General features: G+C 34.9%; 1 protein-coding gene across 2 annotated transcripts in view; it reads left to right on the top strand.

The window, feature by feature from the left end:
- Positions 1-10,481, top strand: part of TBCA (tubulin folding cofactor A) — a 53,434-nt gene extending 42,953 nt beyond the window's left edge. The window contains exons 2-4 of one of the 2 annotated variants that reach the window (XM_003785932.2): positions 2,058-2,163; positions 8,639-8,725; positions 10,205-10,481. In XM_003785932.2, the coding sequence (XP_003785980.1) occupies positions 2,058-2,163; positions 8,639-8,725; positions 10,205-10,285 (274 nt within the window). In that variant the 3' untranslated portion in view covers positions 10,286-10,481. The remainder of the gene's footprint in view (positions 1-2,057; positions 2,164-8,638; positions 8,726-10,204) is intronic. The other variant, XM_012802800.1, reaches the window with a different exon arrangement.
- Positions 10,482-26,567: the final 16,086 nt, after the last annotated feature.

Here is a 26,567-nt window from a genome sequence, read left to right as displayed (position 1 = left end):
AAGATTTTTTATTTAGACTGATTGTTTTCCATTCCTATATAGCACAGTTTTAATGTTGGGACATTTTTTTCCTACATTAGACTGCTACTTTATGTTGACTGTGGCTTCTTGGTCTGATGGCTTCTTTTCTTAATTTTCATCTTCCATTTGTTGAGGTACATTTTTAAGTAAATTTTTCAGAAAGGAGGCACAGCAGATAAACTATGATTTTTTGAGTTTTTATATAGCTAAAATTAGTTCCCTTTACCTATAACCTCTTTCATCAGTTATTCCCCGGACTTAACTGCCTTTTTCAGATCTTAAGTATCCTCTTCTCAAAGAAAGCATCCTGACCCTCCTAGTTTAAATTTATTTAATTGCCTTTTTTCCCCATTGAAAGGGATTTTTGTAGTTTTGTTTACTGCTGTATCCTTGGTGCTTAAAATCATGCCTAGCATATAGTAGCCTCTTAATAATTACTAAGTGAGCTAATGAATTTTTCTTTCATACATTATTATAGTTATAAATCTAGGTTATAAATCATTTTCTCTCAGAACTTTGAAGAGATTGGGCCATCATCTGATATCTAATAGTGTCATTAATGAGAAATATAATGTCAATCTAATTCTTCTTCCTTTTATATAGATGACCTATTTCTTTTTTTGAAAGCTTTAATTTTCATGTAGTTCTGGAAATCCTTGATGTTGATAGGTGTCGGTTTTTTTCATTGATCCTACTTGGCATTTATGAAGTCCTTTCAATTAAGATTGCAATTTTTCTCCCTCTGGGGAGTTTGTTTTTGTTTTTTTTTTCTTAAAAAAGAATTTGTCCCCTGCCTTTTTCTCTATTGTCTACAATTCCTGTTGGTTGTAACGAACCTATCAGATTTATTTTCTCTCAGTGTTCCAGTTTTCTTGTTTTTCTCATTATAATTTTATATTTCTTTAAGGGTAAGTTTAAATATGCGTATTAATGTTTAATGGCAAAATCTGGTTACTAGTGGGTGGCACCTGTGGCTCAAAGGAGTAGGGACCAGCCCCAGCCAAAAACTGCAAAATAAAAAAAATTTTTTTTTAAAAGAAATAAAATATCAAATCTAGGTTAAAATAGGAGTAGATTACTTGGATATTTATATTTTGTTTATTAATAACTAATGACAAAGGTGGCTTATCACATTAGTAGGAAAAGGAAATATTAGTAGGTCACTGGTTAACTGAAAAGGGGTTAATCTAATTTCACATCACTGTATATTTTAAATATTTTGCAGTATGAAAATATTTCATGTCTGTAAAATTTATAGGTAGGGATGTTCATCACATTATTATTTATCATACAGGAACATCTTGAATACCCAATAGAATATACTTCACTATGCTGTCATCTTGGTACTATGAAATGCACTACAGTATTAACAGCTGTATTATCAAAGAGCATTTAATGACATTGGAAATGATTTATATTTCTTTTATTTTACATTTCTAAATATAAATTCTTACATGTTGAGAGAAAAGATTAGTAGAAAATATGCAAAATATTATACAGATTAATAAATCTCTTGGACCCATGTGTTTCTGAATTCTAAATTTTTTATAACAGTAATATGTACATTTATATAATAGCATCTAGAGAAGTACTCTGTAATCAGATACATTAATATTTCTGCAGTGAAATATGACTATTCACTTTAAGTGGTATGCATAAAGTATATCAATATTTATAACTATTTTAGTCATATTTTTCTACCACATGAATTTGTGTCAAACTTAATAAAAGCTTTCCCGTTTTTTTCGTTTTTGGATTTTAGACGTATATGCATTTTGGATCAGTAATAAAGAGTAGTGAGAAATGGTTTTTAATTTTGCGTAAGTTATTATATGTGTGGGACTAAACAAGCATGAGTATTTTACTTATAACTATGACTAAAATATTTTTCTTCCTTTCCCCCTAAATCTAGTATATTTATTTTTGTATTTTGGGTATTAATATGCTTTGTATTTATATAGTTTTTTTTTTCTTTCTTAGAGTTTATTCTCTAGAGAGAAAACTGATTCTCTGAAACATTTTTGGCTTATTTATAGATTGGTCAAAGAAAAAGTGATGTATGAAAAGGAAGCAAAACAACAAGAAGAAAAGATTGAAAAAATGAGAGCTGAAGACGGTGAAAATTATGCTATTAAAAAGCAGGTAAAATTATGTCATAAATAATAGCTAATATTTACAGAATACCATATTAACTATTGTAGTCTTTACAACAGCTCTCTGAGTTGGCACTTCTTTACTACTTTTAAAACCTACCCTTACAGGTAAGGAAACTGAAGTTATTGGTTAAATAATGCTCATGGTCACACAAATGCTAACTGGCATAGCTGAGATTTGAACACCAGCATTCTGGCTTTACAATCTGTGCTCTTAACCACTGAGCATACTGCCTCTCCAGTTCTATGTATTGAATATAAAAATAGGTTAATTTTATATTAAATATTTTTAAGTGTTTAAATTCACAAATATTTTTTCAAACTAAAATATGTATTGTGGTTTTCAGTGACTTCTTATGTTTGTCCTTGTAACAAATTTTTGTCTCCTTGCATACAAGGCTCTTTTTGATTTTGGCATCTGCTTATCTGATGTTACTCTTACTAGTCCCAACCTGGACCACCTTCTCCTTTGCCTTTGAGATTTTTCATGTTCAGGGTGCTCATTCTACTTCTCCTGCCTACCTTCTCCTAACCCTTGTTGTAACTGTCAGTGACGTTGTCATCACTCCTTTTTTCTCATCTTACTTGCCTCAACAACATTTGACACAAATGGCCTCTTTGGTAGAACAGCCTCCTGGTTTTCCTATTTCACTACCATTGTTTCTCAGCCTCCTTTGCTGACTCAGTCTTTCTCTCTATCCTTCTACACCCACACACACACACACTTTTTTTAAACCTTTAAAAGTTCTTTCAGCAGTTCCTCTCTAGGTAGTTGCATGCCATCTTGATAGCCTTAAATGCCATCTTTATGTTCGTTCCTTTATTCATTAAATAGATATTTATTGAACTACCTGCTACATGCCAAACACTGTTCTAGACACTCTTTTAGGCATAGCATTAAAAACAAAAAAACGGCATCCCTACTTACTTGGTACTCATTCTAGTGCTATTGACTCCTCTAAGATTATGTCTCTGAGTCTGACCACTCCAGATGCACATACCCAGCTAATCACCTACTTGACATCTCTTTGGTGTCCAAAATAAAAGTCTTAATCTTCCCCCAACCCAACCTAACCCACTTACCCACTCACCTACCCTAAAAGCTATTCCTTCTCTTTTTTTCTCCATCTCACTAATTGGTCTTTCCACTCATTCAGATATTCATGCTAAAAATTTAGTGGGTCCCTTTGTGATAACTTCTCTCTCTTTGAAGTAATCACATCTAATATCACCAAGTCCTATTTCTTATTCCCTCTCATTTTCTCTCCATTGCCATTATTCTAGTCCTGTTCACATATCAGCTCTTGCCCGTGCTATTGCAAAAGGCTCCTAATTGGCATGCCTCTTTGACTCTTGACATCCACCTTTCCTTCCCCACCACAATAGCTAAAATGTTCTCTTTAAAATGTGTATCAGATCACTTGCTCCTCCTCTTAAAATCTGGTATCCAGTGCATTTAAAATAAAATCCAGATGACATCAAGATAAAGCAGAGTGTGAACTTGCTTAAAATTTTTCGAATTTGCTTTGTGAACTCACAGTGGTTTTTTGTTTTGTTTTGTATTTTCGAGATGGAGTTTCACTTTATCACCCTTGGTAGAGTGCTGTGGCATCACAGCTCACAGCAAGCTCCAACTCTTGGGCTTGAATTTGAGCGGTTTATAGTGTTTGAGGAGTTGATCTATTTCTTCTAAGTTAATTTGTGAGCATAATGAATAATATTTTAGTATTATTTGTTATATTTCTTTATTCTCCTTTTAATAATTGCAGGATCTGGAGTGATATCCTCTATTTTGGTTCTTCCTTTGATGATTTGTTCATTTTCTCTTTTAACATTGTCTACTAAACGATTATCAATTTTTTTCTTTTCAGAAAACTAGCTTTAAAAAAAAAAAGAAAAAAAAAAGAACTACATATTTTGGGCAGCACCTGTGGTTCGAGGAGTAGGGCACCGGCCCCATATACCAAAGGTGGTGGGTTCAAACCTAGCCCTGGCCAAAAACTGCCAAAAAAAAAAGAAAGCCAGCTTTTTGTTCATTGAGTTTTATTCTGTTATTTTCCTGTTTTTAATTTCACTAATTTCTGCTCTTATTGTTTATATTCCTTTCTTTCTGTTTGGTTGGGATTTATTTGCTCTTCTTTTTCTAAGTTCTTGAAGTAAAAATTTACATTATTAATTTTAGACCTTTCCTTTTTCCTAATGTAAGCATTTAGTGCTATAAATTTCCTAAGAACTAAGAACTGCTTAGCTTCACTCCATAACATTTGACATGTTCTATTTTCATTTATCTATGTATTTCTTTGAGACTCTCTTTTTGACATATGGTTTATTTAGAAATACATTGTTTAATTTCTAAATGAAGATTTTCCTTTTTTCTGTTATTTCACTTTTATTGCATTATAGTCAGGGAATGTACTACATAGGATTTCAGTTATTTGAATTTGTTGAGGCTTTTGTTTTATTTTTGGTGTGGGGAGTTTATTGTTGTTTGATATGGGGGGGCTTGACCCAGGATATGGTCTACTGCAGTAAATGTTTTCATGGATACTTGAAAAGTATTTGTGTTCTCTTTCTTAAATAGAACATTGTTTGTTTGTTTTCTGAAGAGGAGTGTTCTGTAAATGTCAATTATAGCTTACTGACTGATAGTGTTGTTCAGTTTTTTTTTTATGTCTTTCCTGATTTTTGTCTAATATTTCTATCAATTACTTAAAGTAGGATGTTGAAATCCCCGACTATGTATGTGGATTTGTCTGTTTCTCCTTTCAATTCTATCAGTTTTTGTTTTGTGTATTTCAAAGCTCTGTTGTATAGTGTATAAACATTTTAGGATCACTCTTTTCTTAGTGGATTGATCATTTTATAATGTAACATCTGTCTTTGTCCCTGATGTTTTTGCTCTGAAGTCTGCTTCATCCAGATTAATATAACAACTTCTGAATGATTATTTGTTTATGGTGTATATTTTTTTAAACAGAATGTTATTCATCACCCTAGGGTAGAGTGCCATGGTGTCATAGCTCACAGCAACCTCAAACTCTTGGGCGCAAGTGATCCTCTTGTCTCAGGCTACCGAATAGCTGGGATTGCAGATGCCTGCCACATTGCCTGGCTGGTTTTCTTTCTTTTTTTTTTTTTTTTTGGAGACAGAGTCTCACTTTGTCACCCTTGATAGAGTGCTATGGCATCATAGCTCACAGCAACCTCAAATTCTTGGGCTTAAGCAATTCTCTTGCTTCAACTTCCCAAGTAGCTAGGACTACAGGCACCCACCACTACACCCAGCTATTTTTAGAGATGAGGTCTTGCTCTGGCTCAGGCTGATCTTGGCTAGTTTTTCTATTTTTAGTAGAGGCAACATCTCACTTTGCTTAGCCTGCAGAACTCCTGAGCTCAAGTGATCTGTTCACCTTGTCCTCCCAGAATGTAAGATTAGAGGTGTGAGCCACTGTGCCCTGCCCACTCTTGATTTCTTGAATTAATATTTTAAAATATTTGTATAATATGTTTTTCCTTCATTTTATTTTCTGTTTATGTCATGTTTGAAGTGAGTTTCTTGTAGATAGCATGTAGTTGGGTCCAATCTGTGAATCTCTGTCTTTTAACTGGTACCATTCACATTTAAAGTAATTATTGATATGTTAGAGTTTAAGGGCCCAAATTACTTATGACTCATTAGATTCTTATTACAATCTTAACCATTAACCAATAGCCACAAAACATAAGTCAAATAGATTTTTTGACATGTGGGTACATAACATTTTACCATTATATAAATGTCTTAACCATTGTTCCAATAATCTCTGTATTACTGTAGAGCTCAGTCTGGCAAACTAAATCAGTTGCCATTGATTTCAGAGGCAGCCAGTAGCAATATTAGATTGACTATATATTATTATAGCTATAGGTATAGATAGTTTCTAGTGAATGATCTGGATCATTAAAGAAGCTGGAAAATTTATTCCAACTGAGCAATAGCCTAAGACCTTGAATGACATTGACCAGATTATTTCAGAGAACTCTATCCTGAAAAAATAAAGATCTGCCAATTAGGATTTTTTTTTTTCCAGTTTACGTATGTTTCACTATAAAGGAAATTGATTAGATTTTAGGTTTGGCAGTTTAATCATTGTTATAATGTGAGAGTTGCCAAGTTTCCTCCCAGCTTCCATTTTACCTGAGTCACTAACAACAACAAAAAAGGCTTGTTTTAAAAACTATTAGACATCAGTAGGTTGCATCCTATTGTGTTCCCCAGAGATGCCTTGTATCTCCCAATGTGTGCCAAGATCCTGATTAACCTCATTCTCATCATAGTCAACATTAGACTAAACTGACAGTTTTTTTGGATATTTTAAACAGAGGCACCATTCATGTGAATGTAACCTCCTAAGGGAAGCTCTTTGAAAGATAATGTTCATTTAATTAAGTTCACTTATTTTGGGGGTATCTTTATCATATGATTACACCTCATATACTGTTCAAATTCCTGACAGTTGTAATTCATTTTTACAAGTACAGTATATGATTTATGGCTTTGATGGAGATGTGATTTATGGATTCCAGATTATAACCATTATTGCATTCCTTTGGCTCCCTGTGGCATGATCTTCTTGAGGCAGTGTCAAATGTTTATTTTCATGTTTATGCATCTGTACTGGATTAGAGGACAGAAACCTCTTTTTCATCTTTGTACTTCCTATACCTGACATTTAACAGACATGTTGGTACCTATTAAACGAATTAGGGTGGGATATAGAAGAGACTGGTCTTTGGCCCTGTTTAAGTCTTGTTCCGGTAGACTAATTGAAGATTCTTTCTCTGTAATAATAGGTAGAATAATAATTAATAGAAGTTATTTTGGATAACACTGTTTAAAGTTCATTTTAGTAACTATTTTTTAAAAATTTCTGCAAATAACACATTTTGACTGCTTGTGGATTTAATTCCTATAAGCTGTGAAGGGAATTCCATAGGAGAGGAAATACGAATCACCCAATAGGAAATGTTCCTGTTGCTGATTTTTCATATATATATTCAAACTAACCAGATAAGCAAAAAATAATTTAGTGGCAGTGATTAAATATCTAGGTATAGTATGATCAGCTCTAAGGTAAAATCATAATCATATGTTTGACATTTTCAACCTGTGCCTTCTTGTAAAATAGTTTTAGATTCACCAGTAGCTTTGCACCTGAGAAAATGGATATGAATATGCATAATATAATTGTATATTATGATTCTGTAATTTTTTTACAAGAAAATAGATATGGATAGAAAATATAATTGTATATTATAATTCTGATTTTTTTACAATGTGCACCATGACAGAAGTTTGGGGAATGGAAGATACTGGGATTTAAAGTTTCTACTAAAATACAGTATTATTACCATTAAATTATGTCTTTATTTCACATAAATGAAATACTCTTCTTAGCAATAGTTCAGATTTTGTACCTGTTTTTTGGAAAATCTTAACCAAACATTATTTTTTGGAAGTAAATATTTAGATGATCTCTGTGTCTCTTTCTGGGAATAATTTAAGGAAATAAACCTTCCTGAAGGTTTATTCAATACTACCTTAAGTAAAAGTCTTATTTGAGGTCTAGCATCTGATACTCATTTATTCACTTATTGATTGGATTTCCCAGTCATTGATTGGACTTTTTCCTTCCTTTATGATTTTATGTGTTACAGTCTTGCTTTGAATGGTGAATTTTAAGTCCAGAAAGATCCTCTAGAATAAATATTCCTGTGTTTAATTCTGTAGTGTCTGTCTTCAGGAGGAGGAATAGGCACGAAGTTCAGATTCAGAGGGGTGCCACATTGGTAATTTGGCTCAAACTGCATGGGGAGAATAATCTTTCTCCTAAAATGAAACACAAGGATAAGTAATAACTTTTTATGCATGATAAGCATCAAAAATATGAACCTGCTGGTCTTTGCTTTTCATTTTTCTTTACCTCTGTCTTTCAGTGAGAACCTCCTGCAGTGTGCGCACGATGTGATCAATAACTCAATAATGTTTTTTATGCAGTAATTATCTCCATGTGATATTATCTGCACACTGTTTTTCTTTATTACTCAAAAGATGCTGGAGATATTTATATAACCAGCTGATCCCATTTTGGATGTAGGTGCTTTGTGACAGCAGGGGAAATAGTTTATTTTAAATAGCCTTTTTAAATAAATGCTCTATGAAAAGCTTTTCCAGTTAATTTTCACTTAGCATGAGAAGGTGATTACCAAAAATATTTAGTTCTAAAACTTGTACTTTGTAGATTTTAGAGTGTGTTGGTCTTTTTTTCCTAAGTTCTAAGAGATACGATTTCAAATGTTGAACCATTTAATAAAACTACAATATTTTTCTGATTCCTCTAAATCATTAGAAACTTACCAAGGCACACACACGAACACCCGTAAGTCTACTATGTCTGCATGTCTCACAGAGATTCTCATTATAGACAGAGATCCTGCAAGAGTCCCGGATGATGATTCCAGATTGCCAGCGCAGATTGGAAGCTGCATATATTGATCTTCAGCAGATGTTAGTAAGTAAGATTTCTCTGTCTTACATTTAAACTTTTTTTCAGTCTAATACATAGAAGGCCAAAATTTTAAACATTTAACACTGAGAGCTAGTTGGAGATATTTTTTATTTATTTTCCCTGTGTGCTAGTATATTTTTAAATAAATAAATGAATGTTTTGAGTTGTTTTCTAGTATATTTACTATATTTATTTAAACTTAGTTAAATGTATTTGAGTTGTGATAGTAACAGTATTGCCCAGCAGTATCTTGAATTATTTGGTTTTTATACATAAAGTTATTTTTTGACACATTAAGGGTGAGTTGAGTGTTTGAAATTTAAAAATATCAAGTATTTGAAATGAATCTGAATCCTTATGAGAAGGATCTGAATTCTTTTAGAAGAGTAGGAAGTAAAACCTGGTAATATAAGCAGTCCCCTTATATTAGCTTGATGCTGAATAACACTTCTACTTGCTGGTATAAATGCCTCATGAGATAGAAGATAGATAAAGCCGGAAATAATTACTATGTTAAAATACTACCTAAGACAGGAAGCACCATTTGTATTTCTTGACAATTTAAATGAATCTGGTAGCTGGAAAGATAATAGAAGTAGCTTTAAAAAAGTTATCTTTGGATGATACATTTGTGAATGAAGATGTATTCAACAATATATCTACCCTCAAAGAGCTTATATTTACTGACAGAAAACAAAGGCATGTTGAAGGTATAATGTAGAAGTTTAAGAAATCCTTATCTATAGTTAGAGTTAAGCAAATTCTCAGTCTTTCTCCTTTAAGTGTTTATATTAAATACACACATCCTTTATTCTCTTTTCTCCATAACTGTGTATCTCCATCTTGTATTGGCCTGGCACAAATTAATAACCATAACTTCACTTAAAAATTAAGCAAAATTTCCTTTGTATAATAATTTAGATGATCTTATTTCATTTGTTATGATTATAGTATAGTGGTAAAAGTTTCCTTTTAGAATCAGAATCATGGAAAAACTTAATCTTTAAATATTGGAAAATGAAAGATGTTGTTTTTTGTTTCCTTTAGTATAGGTTATGTATTATCATTAACAAGCAGGCATTCAGTCTTTGAATTTTCTAATTTGTGAGTAGTTGGAGGATTATTTTGGCCTGAATATTGTCATATATGTAATATGTTACTAAACCTTTTTTTGACTTCTCCCTTTTGCTTTTGTATATGATGATATGTTGACAAAATGAGAATAAAATTTTTCTGAAGTTTTTATTTTAATTTCTTAATGCCAATAGCGTTAGATGGCTGTGTTACTTTTTATGTGACAATATATTATATGAAATATACAGTGAAACAAAAGCAAAACTATGGGAAACTTGTGGAATTAAAATAAATGTGGGTGAAGCTTAGGGTCATTTTTCTCTTAACTTTTGAGTTATTTATGTTAATAATTTATAATATTTGAAATTTGAAAAAGATAAACTTAATTTTTATTATATTTTATTTCAGGAAAGTGAAAAAGACTTGGAAGAAGCTGAAGAATATAAAGAAGCACGTTTAGTATTGGATTCAGTGAAGTTAGAAGCCTGAAACTTTTCTGTACAGGGTGTTTTTTTTGCATAAAATCCTGGGGGTCCATTCTACAATTCATTGTTTTTAACCACTGCTGTGTTCAAGTAGTATGAGAAAGTGATTCTTTTTATGAGGTTGCAAATATTTTATCTTTGCCTATTTAATGTGTCAAATAAATGAACTCATCTAATAAAATTGTTTATTTCATACCTTACAAAAATTTTTAATTCACCTTTTATTAAGTCGCATAGATTCTATGACAATTAAAATCTATTAGGTTCGGTTTGAAATCTAGATATTTTGTTTGATAAGTATGGCTCCAGTTAGAAATAGGATGCCATTTTTTCAGATAAAAATCCAATTTTTAGCCAAGCATTTTAGTGCATGCCTATATTTCTAACTACTTGGAAGACTGGAACAGGAGGATCACTTGAACCCAGGACTCTAGGGCTGTAGTTCACAATGATCATGCCTGTGAATAGCCACTGCATTCCAGCCTGGGCAACATAGTGAGACCATGTCTTTAAAAATATATATATATATAGGGCGGCGCCTGTGGCTCAAAGGAGTAGGGCACCGGCCCCATATGCCAGAGGTAGCAGGTTCAGACCCAGCCCTGGCCAAAAACAGCAAAAAAAAAAAAAAAAAAAAATATATATATATATATATATACACACACACACACACACGTATATTTTAAGCTGTTTATTCTGAATAGGGTATAACTGGTAAGAAACAAAGATTACTTTGTGAACTCTGTATAAGACTCATATATTTATCCCTTCACAAGAAAAACCTAACATTTGCATTGCTATAAACTAATGACAAATATTTATGTCTTTTTTTTTTAAAAGACACATATAAAAAATGATTTAGACTTTCTATGAACAAGGAGGAATTCAATTATATTTTAAAACATTAGTGGCTATTATCAGTCATGTGCTGGGAAATGTTTGAAGTCTCCTGAAAATGGGAAGGGAACCTCTGATTTGTAGCTTTTGTTGATCTCTGTGGTATAAATATTCCCACCATGTCTGATTTCAAGCTACTAATGTGACATCACTAAACACAGAGCTTGGAAGATTTGAGCCAGCTCCAGCATACACTGGCCATAGCCAAGCCTTGATTATCTTGATTGGGAAAAAAGTATCATTTTGTCACAAAGTATTTTTCCAGTACAATTCTAAACCTATTACCTAATCATTTGAGTTTATTTTGCAAAAATAAATGACAACTCATTTAGTCTTCGTATTTTTCTAGAAAATGTGTGTGAGCCTTTTATCATCAGCCTACCATGACACATTGATATAACAGAAATTCTACTGATAGCATTTAAAATTTTTAAACTCAGACTTGGTAAAAAAGAAAACTTGAAATTTTCCTGCCATACAGTAGTAGTATGGTTGGTCTGATTTTGGAAGTTGCAAATAATCACTAGAAATCTTAACGTGTATTTATTAAATCCATCAAAAAGATCAGAAAAGAGAAGAATATTATTCTTTCCTAATGTTATTTATAATGGCTTCTGTTGTTATAAAGCATCAGCTGTATCACTTATAAAATAAATTCTTATATAAGCCAAAAATGACTTCATCAGAAAATAGTGTATATCAGAAGAATTTCTAAATTGAAATATCATCTCATGTACATGCCATTTTAAAAGTATTTGAAGTAAGGAAAGGAAGAATTTAGAAAATAAAAACTAATTATAATTATGGTATAAAATTTAATAATTGACTTTAATGTTAGAGATTTGAGCATCTCCTTTAGGTTCTAAAGGAATTTGAAGCTCTTCAGATCATATTGTGGTTGGAATCAAGCACCAGAACAACAGATTGGCTTGGTGTAGGAGGTCATATTTAATTTAAGTATCACATCTCATTTTACATATATATATATATACACACACACGCATATACACATACATATATACAGTGAATGGTTTGAACATTTAAAGCTTAAAGAGAACAGAACATTAAATATATACACATGTATTTGTATTTATACATATATACATATTTTTTATTTATGTTCCAGGGAAAGACAAAGAAAACACTGAAGATGGAGTTTTATAGCCAGGACCCAAATGTTGGTTGCCGAAAAAATTATTTTGTTGACAAAAGCCTAAAAAAGAAGAAATCAATGACAAGGTAGATGAAAAGAAAGAAATCTTTTAGAGATTTCCTGTCTCAACTATAGGTTTTATGCTAGTTTTCTCTCCTGGTACTAATAAGAAGCCCAAGAAGCATTCTGTGAAAGTTTTATTTCTAGGAATTTTGGACACATTCCACTTACATTTTTATGGCCATCAAGAGACACATTAAAATAACAGTAGTAATAGATTCAGCATTAACTTGTTTTTAAATTTTTTTAAAATCTTCTGTGTAACAACACACGTGAATAGAAATTGCCAAAAGTAATTTTGCTTTTCTTCCTGCCCATCTGATTCGTATAGTAGTTGTTCAATAAACATTTATAGATTGAGTGGAAAGCTAGAACACTTCTTCAGTGAGAGGAAGAGTGCTGGGAAGGATTCCATCACATCACAGACTTTAGACAGTGCTTTTCAAACTGTGTTGACCACAGACTGCAATAAGAAACTCATTTTCCAGTGTGATCTAGTACATATATGGGTGTGGATATATGTATGTAAGAAAATATGTATCCTTACCATGTACAATTCCGCTATTATTTTCTGTTCTGTTACATTTTTTTAATAGTGATATGACCACTAGTTGATTTCACCACTTGCTCTTGGATTGTGAGAAACACTGCCTAATATAACAATATAAAATTTTTCTATTTATTGAAATTATATGTATATATCTCTCTCAACTTCTTAAATATCGGTTTATCTCAGTGAGTATGTGCAAATACTATACCTATTGAAGGTATAAGGTGTCATGGTAAAGTGTAATCACTTATTTTTTGTTATATGCCTGTAGTCCTTGCACAAATATACAAAAGTTTCCTTAGTGAAGACAGGCAAAACAAAGGCATACATGTGACAGATATAAGTAGTAAGCCTAACTCATCAGTATTTTTCTGTGCAGCAAATAGTATGTCATTTCTAAGTACGAGTGTGCATGGGATAAAGAAAAATACAAGGTATAGAATGAGAGAGGTGACCAAATCGGGCTGGTTTTAATGCCATTGAGAGCATTCCCAAGCCCTACCCATGTGCTTTCCTAGCTATGGTAAAATCAGTTCAAGTAAATCAAATTATTCCCTTAGTGGTCCTGGACAGTAGCTTTCTGGCTGGGCTTTGGGGACATTTACATTTCTGGATGAGTATTAACATCCTAAGAACTAGGTTGTCTTTCCTTTCTCCTGTTTTATTCCTTGTTGATAAGTCATGTCAACACTTCATTGAGAAGTAATGAAACTTGTCGGGAGGGGAAAAACAGCACATGCTAAAATAAAAATGTTTATTTGATGAGTAATAGAAGTGGGTTAAAACAATGTATCATAATGTTCACTTAGCATTTCTTAACTTGCTGGTCAGCAGCATTCAAAGCCTAATATTTAAAAATAGCTTTTATACCTGTACCTGTGCACTGAATCACTTCCAAATTGAGCAGTCAAACCTGTTTAAATCACTTTGCAAACTTCATTACATTACTTGGCTTTTTAAAATTCCTATCAAATTTAATAAGGACATATCTTACAGCTAGTTATCACTTAAATCTTATTATTTGGTCATTTAGATAAACCAAGAACAGATTAATCCTTTTTTGATGGCATTAAGGTCTTAATGTCAGTATAAACTTGACAGGTATGTGAGAGCAAGAGCTGTGAAGCGTTTGGTATTGAAGGGTTAATCAGATCATTTAGTCCTTGAAGCTCCTTTGAGTACATTAGCTGGAAAGAAATTGAATGGTTTAGAAATAGTATGCTATGAGACAAGCCATAAGTATCAGTGTACTTGAAATTTTCAAGAGTGCTTCATAAAATTCTACGTTGTGCAGCACTATCTTATTGCTCGTATGAGATGTATTGGTTCATGTATGGGACTGTTGCACAGGAAGGTATAATTAGATCTGTTACAGTAGATCTGTACCTTTCTTATATTTTGTGCTTTCTGTTGGCTCCTTCATAGTTGACAAGGTACTTTCAAAATCTTAGGGGAAAATATTTTTTAGTATGACACAAAAAGTTAAGATTTTTAATGCACAAGAGCTCTTTCAAAAGTAATAAGAAAAATCCCCAGTATAAAAGATAGATGAAGGATAAAAACACATAATTCACAGAAGAAGAACTACAAATGGATAGTTTTTTAAATGTTCAATTCCAGAGTAATCAAATTCAAATTTTAAAAACAGTGAAGCAAAAATTTTTAAGATTATAAGTAATTATTGTCTAGGTATGATAAAGTACTAGCAATGAACTTACACAAGAGGATAAAATACTGGAAAAGAAATGTCATTTTTATTACATGCAGATGATAAGCCGTGTATCAGGAAAATCACAAGAGAATCATCAGTGAAATAATTAGAAGCAATGAGGATTTAAAGTATTTACAAAGTATATAGTATTATTTTGAAGTTTTAATTAAGTCACCCAAAAAGATGACATTAGAGTCCTAAGCCCCAGTCAGTACCTCAGAATAGATTCTTACTTGGAAATACAGTCATTCCCAAAATAATTAGATAAGATGAGGTCATACTAGAGTAGGGTGGGCCTTAACCCAGTATGACTGATGTCCTGAAAAGACAATGTAAAGACAGGGAGAGGGCCATGTGACAAAACAGACTGGAGTTTATGCAGCTTCAGGGAATACCAGCATGACATGAGATGGTAAGGGAAAAGCATGGAACAGATTCTTTCCTTTTAAAGCCCTCAAGAGAGTATTGCCCTGCTGACTCCTCTAGAGCCATCAAGACAGTATGACCCTGCTCACACCTTAATGTTGGGCTTCTGTCCTCCAGAAATAAGAGACAATAAGTTTCTTCTGTTTTGAGCCACCCAGTTTGTGGTAGTTTGTTACAGCAGTCCTGGAAAACAAATACATAGATCCCTAAAGCTTTTCCATATGCCAGTAATAACCAAATACAGTGGAAAAAAAGATCCCCACTGAGAGTCAAAGAAAAAGGCATTTTAAAAAGTGACTTGTCCTATATATGGAGAGTTAATATTGGCAATATGTGGTTTCTCCCTATGTCAGTCTGTAAATTCAATGAAATAAAGTATAAGAGGGTTTGGGGGAAAGAATTTGAGGAAATGATTCTAAAATCCAATTTAAAAACATTTTTTTTAAACAAGCAAGAATGGCTAGATGTGAATAGATGAGGGGAAACTAGCTCTGCTCAATAGTAAAACTTAGTCAAGTAAAAATAATTAAGTAATGGTAAAAGAATAGAAAATCAAAGAGAATACAATCTAGAAGCAAACCTATATATAGATACACACATAATTTATATACACATACATACAGGGTAGTCATAAAGTTGTGCAATTTTAAATCTCTCTCAGATTTATATTATACATATATCTTTAGTATATGATAAAGGCTATTTTGGAGCCCTGAGAGAAGGATAGAGTATTTAATAACAGACTAGCCATTTGTGAAAAACAACTGGATCTCTTCTTCACCCCTCACACCAAAATAAATTTCAAGTGAGTCAAATATTTCAATATAAAAGTGAAAAAATTAAAATGTAGAAGAAAACACTGGTGAGATTAAGAGACTACAAAGAATTTTAAAATTGTCATTATGCAATGAGTGTGTATAGGGAAATAGAAAATCTAGCGTGCTGATGGTAAGAATATTCTGAAAATGGCAATTTTTCACAAATGTATAAATATAATGCAACAAATATCAAACTTACAGAGATATAGAAAAATAAGTGGTAAGACTGCCCAAGAAAATCTTAAAAATGGAGAATTGGTGAGGAAGAGAGGGGATAAATGTTTGAGGCACTGCAGGTACATACTGAAATTTAAACAGTGAAACTGGAATAAGATTGAACTGTCAGTAGAATAGACTAGAAAATCCACACCACACTCAAGTAATATCAATACCTAAATACCTCAAGTTTGTGGTAAAAGATTGAATATTTTCCATTCCAGTGAATGAAATTAGAAAAATCCATTACCAAGAAGAATAACAGATTTCTGTCTCATTCCACGCAATGAAATAAAGCTTAACTGGACTATGGAATTAATAAATTTATGCTACATCTACTTCTTGAGTCTCTCTTCTTTTAGGCACTATTCTGGTGGTGAGATACAATGGTGATTGAGCAAGACAGATTAAAATTCTCTGCTCTTGAGGAGCATACAGCTAATGAAGGTCTACAACAAATAAACCAGAAAATATCATTAGAATGTTATATGCCTAAAATTAAAATAAGATAGTGTGATAGAAAACATCCAGATGATCAGGGAAGGACTTTCTGAAGAGGTGACAGTTAAGCTGGACTCTGAATCAGAACCTGAACAGAGAAAAGTGCATTCCAAGCAAATAATAGCTAGTGTGAAGCATAAGCCAAGAAGGAGCTGGGTGAAATCAAAGACAAGACCAATGAGGTCTTCATAAAATCTTTCCTCAGGCCTGTATCATTAAGAGTTTTTCCCATGCTTTCTTCTGGAGTTTTTATTGTTTTGTGTCTTAGGTTGAAATCTTTTATCTAAAGCGAGTCAATTTTTTAAGTGGTGAGAGGTACGCATCCAGGTTCATTCTTTCACAAGTAGCTAATGAACACCATTTGTTGAATAGGGATTCTTTTCCCCAATGAATTCTTTGGTTTGTCAAAGATCAGATGGCAATAGGAGGCTGGTTTCATCTATTCTGTTCCATAAATCTGTGTATCTATTTTTATGCCAGTACCATGCCATTTTGATCATGATAGACTCCTAAAGTCTGTTAACATGATGCCTCCAAATTTGTCTTTATTTCTTAGAATTGCATTAGCTATTTGGATTTTATTCTGGTTCCATATGAAATGAAGAACTATTTTTTTCACGTTCTTCAAAGTATGGTGTTGGTGTTTGGATGGAGATTGCATTGAATCTATAGATTGCTTTGGGTAGTATAGACATTTTAACAATGTCGATTCTTGCCAGCCATGACCATGGTATGTTCTTCCATTTGTTAAAGTCTTCTGCTATTTCTTTTCTTATGGTTTCATAGTTCTCTCTGTAGAGGTTCTTCACATCTTTTGCTAGGTATATTCCAAACTGTTTCATTTTCTTTGAAGCTACTATGAAGGGAACTGTGTCTTTGATTTAATTTTCAGCTTGACTATTGTTGGTGTATATGATGACTACTGGGCTATTGATTTGTGAGCATTGATTTTAAATACTGAGATGTTACTGTATTTCTTGATCACTTCCAGGAGTCTCATGGTTGAATCCCTCTTGGAGTTTTCTAAATATAAGATCATGTCATCAGCAAAGACCAAAAGTCTGACCTCCTCTGTCCCCATTTGGATGCCCTTGATATCCTTCTCTTGCCTGATTGCATCGGCTAGAACTTCCAGCACTATGTTGAATAGTAGTGATGATAGTGGACATCCTTATCTGGTTCCAGTTCTAAGTGAAATGTTTTCAGTTTTACTCCATTCAGCATGATGTTGGCTTTGGGTTTGTCATAGTTGACTTCTGTCAGTTTAAGAAATCCCCTCTAGCCCTATTATTTTAAGTGTTCTTGTCAGGAAAGGATGTTGAATTTTGTTAAATGCATTCCCTCCATCTAGTCAGAGTATCATATAGTCTTTGTTTATGCTTCTATTTATGTGGTGAATTAGGTTTATGGATTTGTGTATGGTAAACACCTTTGCATCCCTGGGATAAAGCCCACCTGATTGAAATGTATAATTTTTTTGGTGTATCTGTATTCTGTTTGCTAGGATTTTATTGAGTATTTTTGCATCAATATTTATTAAGGATATTGGTCTGTAGTTTTTGTTGTTGTTGTTGTTGTTGTTGAGTCCTTTCCTGGTTTTGGTAGCAGGGTGATATTTCCCTTGTAGAAGAAGTTGGGGAGGGTTCCTTCCTTCTCAGTGTTTTGAAATAGGTTCTGCAATATAGGTAAGCACTGCTAAAGAACAAATAACCCAGTTAGTCACTATGCAAGAAAAATGGACAGAACTTTCTTCCAAGAAGACAGAATGGCCAACAAACACATGAAAAAATGCTCATCTTCCCTAAGCATCAGAGAAATGCAAATCAAATCCACCTTGAAATAGCACCTAACCCTAGTGAATCTAGCCCACATCACAAAGTCCCAAAGCTGCAGATGCTGCTGTGGGTGCAGAGAGAAGGGAACACTTCTACCCTGTTCATGGGATTCCAAACTAATACAGCCTTTATGGAAAGAAATATGGAGAATCCTCAAAGAGCTAAAAGTAGACCTTTTGTTTGATCTTGCAGTCCTATTACTAGATATCTACCAAGAAGAAAGAAAATCATTTCACCATAAGGACATTTGCACTAGAATGTTTATAACAGCTCAATTCATAATTGCAAAGATGTGGAAACAACCCAAGTGTCCCATCAACCCATGAATGAATTAATAAATTGTGGTGTATGTATACTGTGGAATACTGTTCAGCCATAAAAAGATACCTGGATGGAGTTAAGAACATTGTCCTTAGTAAAGTGTCTCAAAAATGGAAAAACAAGCATCCTATGTACTCAGTACTAATTTGAAACTAGTAGGTGAACAACTACAGGCTCACATGAGAGGAAAAACACAATTAAATTCAAGAAGAGGGAAGGAGAAGTAGGGAAGGGGGCCCAGCAAGCTCCCATCTAAGGGGTACAATATAGGCGTATATGGCACATCTCATAGATGAAGGAGTCAAATACAACTCAGACTTTTCCTAACAAATATAAAGAATGTAACCTAATTGTATGTACTCTCATATTAATCTGAAATGAAAGAAAAAAGAGGGAAAGAAAGGGAGAGAGAGGGAAAAGAAGAAAGAAAGAAAAAAGGGAAAGAAAGGAGGGAGGGAGGAAGGGAAGAGGGAAAGGGAAGGAAAGAGAAGAGAGGAGACAAGGGGAGGAGAAAAGAGTCACAGTGGAGCAGGACTTATGAATGACTAAGAGTCCAGATTCTGGAGCCAAAGAGCCTGAGTTCAAATTCTGGGTCTACCAGGAGAGGAGAGGAAGGGAGGGGAGGATCACAGTGGAGCATGACTTATGAATGACTAAGAGTCCAGTTACTTAATTTCTGAAATAAAATTTGTTGATAAAGCAAAGCCAAGGTTTTAAAAAAGCCACCAGGGGGGTGAATGTTTTTAATATATTAAAAAACTCTTACCACCCAACCTGAATCAAAAAGGCAGGCACAAGAGCTCCCACTTCCACCACTGGCAATCAACTCTGATGAAATAAGTCTCCCTGGCTGTGGGGATCTACCCAGAGGGAGAGAAAGAAGGAGATTTTAATCTGAGTTAATTATCATGGGAATGAGCTGAATAGCATCTGAAAGCATCTAATGTTTACCTTAGAGTAGTTGAATGAGAATCAGAGACAGAAATAAATAAAAATCTACTTAAAAAAAGAACTCTTAACAAAAACAATCTTAAGGATTGGTAAGAAAAGGCAAACATCCCATTAGAAAAAAATAGGCAAATAATACATTTTTTAAGAAGGACAAAAACAAGAACAACCAAACAATCTTTTGTTTAGGAATATAAAAAAAGTGACAAAACTAATAAGAAAAGTAAGGAAAGGTGAAACCAATGTTGGGATAGTAGCTCTCTAGGTAGTAAGGAGCAGGATGCATCTGAGCATTGTCCCAGTGGACTTTGTCAGCACTGAGGATAAACTATTTCTAAAGCTTGGTGGAGGTGCCTTTTATTATTATAACCATAAATATGTTTTATACATTTTTATTAACTTTATTGAGAGATAATTAACATACCATACTGTTCACCCATTATAAATTGCATAATTGCACACAATTTAAAGTGTACAATCAGTGTTCTTTTTTAATCCTTTTTTATGTTATCATTTATTTTTTATTTATTTTTTTGGCCAGGGCTGGGTTTGAACCTGCCACCTCCAGCATATGGGACCGGCACCCTACCCTTTTAAGCCACAGGCACCGCCCTCAGTGTTCCTTGTATACTGACAGAGTTATGCAAATAGCCCAGTAGCTAATTCTAGAATATTTTTGTTACCTGATAAAGAAACCTTGTTCACATTAGTAGTCACTCTCATTTCCCCCTCCTTCCCCTGGTCCTATGCAACCACCAATCTACCTTTTACTTCTATGGACTTGCCTACTCTGGACATTCATATAAATGGAATTATGCCTAATATGGGATAAACCCTACTTGGTAGTGATGTATAATTTGTTTTATACATTGTTGAATTCAAATTTTCTAATATTTTGTTTGGGATTTTTCCATCTCTGTTCATGAGAGTTTTGTGTTAGGTTAATGCTGCCTTCATAGAATGAGTTAGGAAGTATCCCCTTTACTTCTGTCCTCCAAGAGAGATTGTAAAGAATTGTTATGATTTCTTCCTTAAATGTTTGGTCAAATTGTCCAGTGAACTCATCTGGGCCTAGTGCTTTCTGTTTTGAAAGGTTATAAATTATTAAACAGATTTCTTTAGTAGATATAGGCCTATTTAGATGATCTATTTCCTCTTGTATGAACCAACCCCTTTTAAAATTTACAAGTATCTCTTTTCTTTGGTTATAATTTAGAGATGATACATTCTTTAATAGACATCACTATTTATGCGTATTCAGTGCTCCTTCCTGCAGGTGAATTGGACACCCCTATCTTTTTGAAGTCAGTTGTGCCCATATGACTTACTTTGGCCAATAAAATAGATATGGCTCATAAGAATCACTTCTGAAGTGATCAAGGAATATAGCAGTGTCTTGGAATACAAAATTAATGTCCACAAATCAGTAGCCTTCATATATGCCACAAAGACATTTGCACCAGAATATTTATTGAAGCTCAATTCATAACTGCCAAAGTCATGGAAGCAACCCAAATGCCCATCAACCCATGAATGGATCAACACGTGGTGGTATATGTATACCAGAGAATACTACTCAGCTATAAAAAAAGATGGAGACTTTATATCTTTTATGTTTACCTGGATGGAGATGTAACACATTCTTCTTAGTAAAGTGTCTCAAGAATAGAAAAATAAATATCCAATGTACTCAATACTAATATGAAACCAATATATAAAATTACATGCTCATATGAACAATAAAACACAAGGATAGTCTTGTACGGGATTATGGAAAGGAGACAGAGGGGAGAGGAAGGATGATTGGCAAAAGGTGGGAGGGCATTTGGTGGGATCTCATCTAATGGGCACAATGTGAGGGCTCTTTTACAACTGGAACTTTACCTTGGAAGTGAGAACAACGTAATGTAAAAAGTTGTACCGTCATATTAATTTGAAATTTAAAGAGAAAAAAATTTCTTTTGTTGTATAATTCCAAAAAGGTCATTTCTGATCAGAATCCTTAAAAGCCATCAAGCTTGAGAAAGCAAGTGTTCAACATTTCTTAGCTTTTTTCATGCAAAATAGGCTCTGCCTCTATAGCACTTGTGGGTGGATGACAGGGGCAATATTCAGATGATGAAAATAGCAACAAAAAGACATGGATTATAAGAGTTTATGGACAGGAACAGAGTTGCGCAGGATGGCTTTGAAGAAGGGGCCTTGCAGGATGATGGGGTATAAGTAGGGGAGGTGGGAAGTTTCTGACAGTACCAGAGAAGTGTTGTGCATCTACGAAGGGGGTCAACAGAGGTGACAAAGGTACTGCTCATGGAGTGGAGGGTTTGCTGGATTCATATGTCATGGTGGGATGCCAAGATGGACAGATGGTCAGGCCAGTTTTGAAGACTCTTGAAAGCCAAGTAGGAGCTTGGGCTTTAAGATGACACAGGCAATGTGGAGACTCAGACATTTTTGAACAGTGAAGTTACACTGTGTCCCTAGTGTTTGAATGATTCAATCATTTATTCATCAAATCTTTATTGTGCAAGGTAGTGGGAATACGATGGTGAACTTCCAGTCTCGGAGAGGGATAAACAGCAAACAAGCAAATACAACACAACATAGGAGACAGAACAAGGAAGCCCCAGGGGCTTTAGGGATGCAGGGATAGGGACATTCAATGCCAACTATGGACAGGGAAGGCTTCCTCAGGGAAGTGAGATTCAAACTGAGACCTGACCTAAAGTACACCAATGTAAACTTTAGTCAACAGTGTACACAAATACACCAATTGTGGTGGTCTGGAGGAGTCCCACCAGTTCCCTCCAGCCTGTTGGTGTGTAGCCTTGGGTAGGACTCAGGTTAAATGAGCCAGAACCCACTTGCCTAAACCATCTACAACCCCTGCAACTTCCTCAGACCTGTTCCTTGCACCCCTGGCCCAATATACACTGAACACAGAGGTTGAGTAACCCGCTGCCTGCCCCGTCCTTTGAGCTGTGACATGGAGAGAGTGACCTGGGCCCTTCTACTGGCCCTTCTTGGAAGCCATGGACCTGATAAAGATGATCCCTTCTGATATGACTGGGAAGGTCTAAAGCTTGGTGGGATGATAGAGGGCTCCTGTGCATGGCTGGATCAGGATCACTCTGGCCCTGAGGGCAATCAAAAGCATGGCCCCTTGCCTGAAAAGGCCACCCTCTCCTTACTCCAGGCTCTCCCAGCACCAACTGAGCACAGGACAAGCCTCCTCCCCGCAGCATCACCCTCCTTGCCCCTTCCCCTGGGAGCCCTTGCCCTCTGGGATGGACTTTCTCCCCAAGGGCAGGCTGTCAGGCTTCCTTCTGATCAGGATGTCCAAAACCTAGTTACAGATTAAACTGATCCCAAAGCTCCCTCCCCCACCCAAAACAATACATACACACATACAAATATATATATATACACATTTTAAGAAAGAAAAGAACTGTATCAAAATTGTTATACTCAGTATATACCAATAACGTTTGTTATCTTGTCTCGTGTCTCTTAAAACTGCAGAAGTCAAATGTGACTTGAGTATTACAATTTTAATACAGTTTTTTCTTTTTTGAAATGTGTATAAATTTTTTGCATCCTCTGTACATGTTCATATTTATACACACATACAACCAATCATCACAACAATAATTTGCATGAAACCAAATATGCCCATGTTATTATGTGTGGCTTTTAAACGTCCTCTTTATCAAGCTTAGTTCCACATCCCTGTTTCACATGCCCCCTCTGTTCCCCTCCTTGGTTGTGAAAATAAATCTTCTATATTTTCCATTAATATGGAATTTGGATTTCTAATCCATATGGAAATTGTTTTGTATACTGTCTGATGAGAATATCTAACTACATTTTTTCTAATAGATAGCAAAAAATTAAATAAATTAACACCTGAAATATTCCAGCTTGGAAACAACAAACTACCTGGTTCCTCGCAGTTAAAGCTTACCCCAGGGTTCCATAAACGGGTTATAGATGATTAGTGCTGCATTCAAGAACATGGACTGTGGAGCAACACTTCTGGGACCCAAGCCCTGCTATGAACTATGTGAACTTGGACAACTGACCTAAGCTGAGCCATAATTTCCAAGATGTAGAAACAGAACAGTAACAGGCCCATTCTCCTAGGATGATGCATGCATGGCACTTTGTATCAGCCTCACACACAGTGTTTTGATCAGCCTGATTTCCACCAGGAATACAGGAACGGAGAATTTCAAAGGCATGAAATTTAAGGCAGAGATTTGGTTACCAACAGGATGGAAGAGCTGAAAGTCAAACAGATGGTGAAGCAACCAGAGAATAGCAACTACAGGAAGTTAACTGCCACCCCAGGCTGAAGGAACAAAGAGAAGAAGTTTTCTGGATCCCAGGGTCCTGCAGCAGCTAGACCCACACCAGGGTCTGCCTGGAAGAACTGGAGTCAGTGCCCTGCTCCAGGGCCTGTTTCCAGTGGTGGTGGGAGAAAAGATACAACTCTGTCATGAAAGTGATCCAGCTGAGCTGGGCAACTTGATATTGCAGAAAATTGATGGTTGATAGGTTATCTCAGGGAGAAAGACAATACTTGGCATCTCCCCTGTTCCTAAAAGCAAACAATTTTCCTATGAGTTACACTGAGTCCTGGGAGGAAAGTGGACACAGGCAAAATATAGCTACTAAAACTTACAATGCAGTGGACCAAGCACTGTGATAAACGTTGTACGGTCCTGTGGGAGTACAGAGGAAGGGACAAACAGAACCTTTGAATTTGGATTTCATAGTCTGTGACAACTGCCCAAGTCATCTCAAGTAGGAGATGATAAGAAAAAATCTGACAGTTCTTAGAAGATCCTAGATCACACAGAATGTGTCCAGCTGCCAGTGACTGACCGATAACTGATTTAAGCAGTACAGGTTATGAAGTGCCCCACGCAGCTACAGAAGTCTAGGAGTAGGTGCTTCTGAGCTCAATCTAGCAGTTCCTTGATGTGATTTTGGACTTTTTGGCTTTCACATTTTCAGATTGCAGGTACTATCTTTCCTCTGGTACCAACATGGCTGCTGCTACCCTGGTGGATGAGTCATTCAAACTTTCTGGATCTCCATTTCTTTTCTATCCTTAAAATCAGACATGAGATTAAACGACAAGTCATGCCCCTTTTAGATATAGCTTCATCTTAATCCCCACTGCTATCCTGTGATGGTGGTTTAACCTAGTAGATCTGTGTGCACCACATTCACCTGAAAGCTGAATTAAAGCACAATATTTCTGATTCAGTAGGTCTGGCGTGGGACCTGAGAATTCATAAGTTCTAACAAATTCTAACTTCTAACAAGTTCCCAGATGTTGATGAAGATGCTGGTCCAAAGGTCACTCTTTGAGAACCACTGGTTAATCTCTATGTTTGTCAGCTTTCTTACACTATAAAATGAGGAGGTAGCTTTTTGGGAGGGATCATGTCACTCCTGGATAACTGCCTAAATCCTTCAGGGAGGTTTTCTTGAAATACAGATCATTAGGCTGCACCCCTGGAGATTCTGATGCAGTGGATCTGGGTTTTTTTATTAAACACCTCCCCGGGTAAGTCTCAGGTTTCACAAGTCTGGAAATTACAGACTAAGATCATCTTTAAGATTCTTCTAGCTCCAAATTTTAAAAGCAAGGTCATCAGTTACAGCAACCTACATAGTCAAAAAGGAAAACTAACCACAAAAGATGCCTTATTTTTCCTCCAACTTTATAGACACTCGTGGATCAATATTTTTTCTTTGTTTAAACATCTCCCATGGTGGGGGTGGAGGGGAGCTGGACATTTACTATAGTAGACACTATAGAAATCTTTGAAGGAGCAGTGAAAATCCCAACTCCTCTGAAAACCTTCTTTACTCGCCTCTTTCTAGATGCATACAATCTCTCCACTCTTACCTCTCTTAGCATTTACCTGTGTTAATTATTACTTTATTATATATGTAGTATTTAGTTATTTTTATCTATCACATGGATAGAGATTTTTACAAATCAAATATTAAAAGATTGAGAAACAGACTCCCACCACCCTCCCAGGCTCCCTTCCCAGGGGCACCATTAGCTCTCTTGTCTGCTTATTCAGGGGTTTATTCATAGGGTATTTCTCCTATGAATCACCTATAAGAATCAAGGGTTATACTGCTTGATTTTTGGTTTCCCCATGTTCAGCAGCATTTATCAACTTCCCATAATGGTAGCTGAGGCTCTTATTCTCTTAAGCCATTTAATGTACTGTGATTATATGTTTGATTTTCCCCACAATTATATATTCATAGTTAATAATAGCCTTTGTATTTTTTAATTTTTGACAAATGCTTCAACAAATCTGTCAAATTGGCCAATTAATTTTTGCAAACTTTTAAAAAGATCACATTTGTGTCCTGAACACAGAGTCTCCCTCCTGCAGCCTCCATCCTCCAGCTGCACCTGAAACTGGCAGCTGTTTGCCACATGCCTATCCTCCTGATGGCATCTTCCAGGTTCGCTCTTATGTTGAGCCCTCTGGTTCCAGAATCCCACGTCTTCCTCTTTTTGTTGTTTTTTCTAGAACTCAGTTACACAGCTATTGGACCTTGGGGATTGCTCTTCTGCATTGGTGCTGTCCAGTAGGGTAACCCCCTAGCCGCTGTGGCTGTCAAACACTTGAAGCATAGATTATCCAGATGGAAGCATGCTGTAAGACTTATACCTTATACTATGAAAGAAAGATGGTAAAGATTTCATTAATAATTTTTATTGATTCCATGTTGAAATTATCTTGGGTTTATTGAATTAAATAGCATAAGTTACTGAAATTAATCCTACCTGTTTTTCTGAACTTTTTTA

This window comes from Otolemur garnettii, unplaced genomic scaffold (genome assembly GCF_000181295.1).
Source record: "Otolemur garnettii isolate 467f Iridium unplaced genomic scaffold, OtoGar3 scaffold00017, whole genome shotgun sequence".
NCBI lineage: Eukaryota > Metazoa > Chordata > Mammalia > Primates > Galagidae > Otolemur > Otolemur garnettii.
Note: the sequence above shows the minus strand (reverse complement) of the source record. Positions and strands in the feature narration are given on the sequence as shown.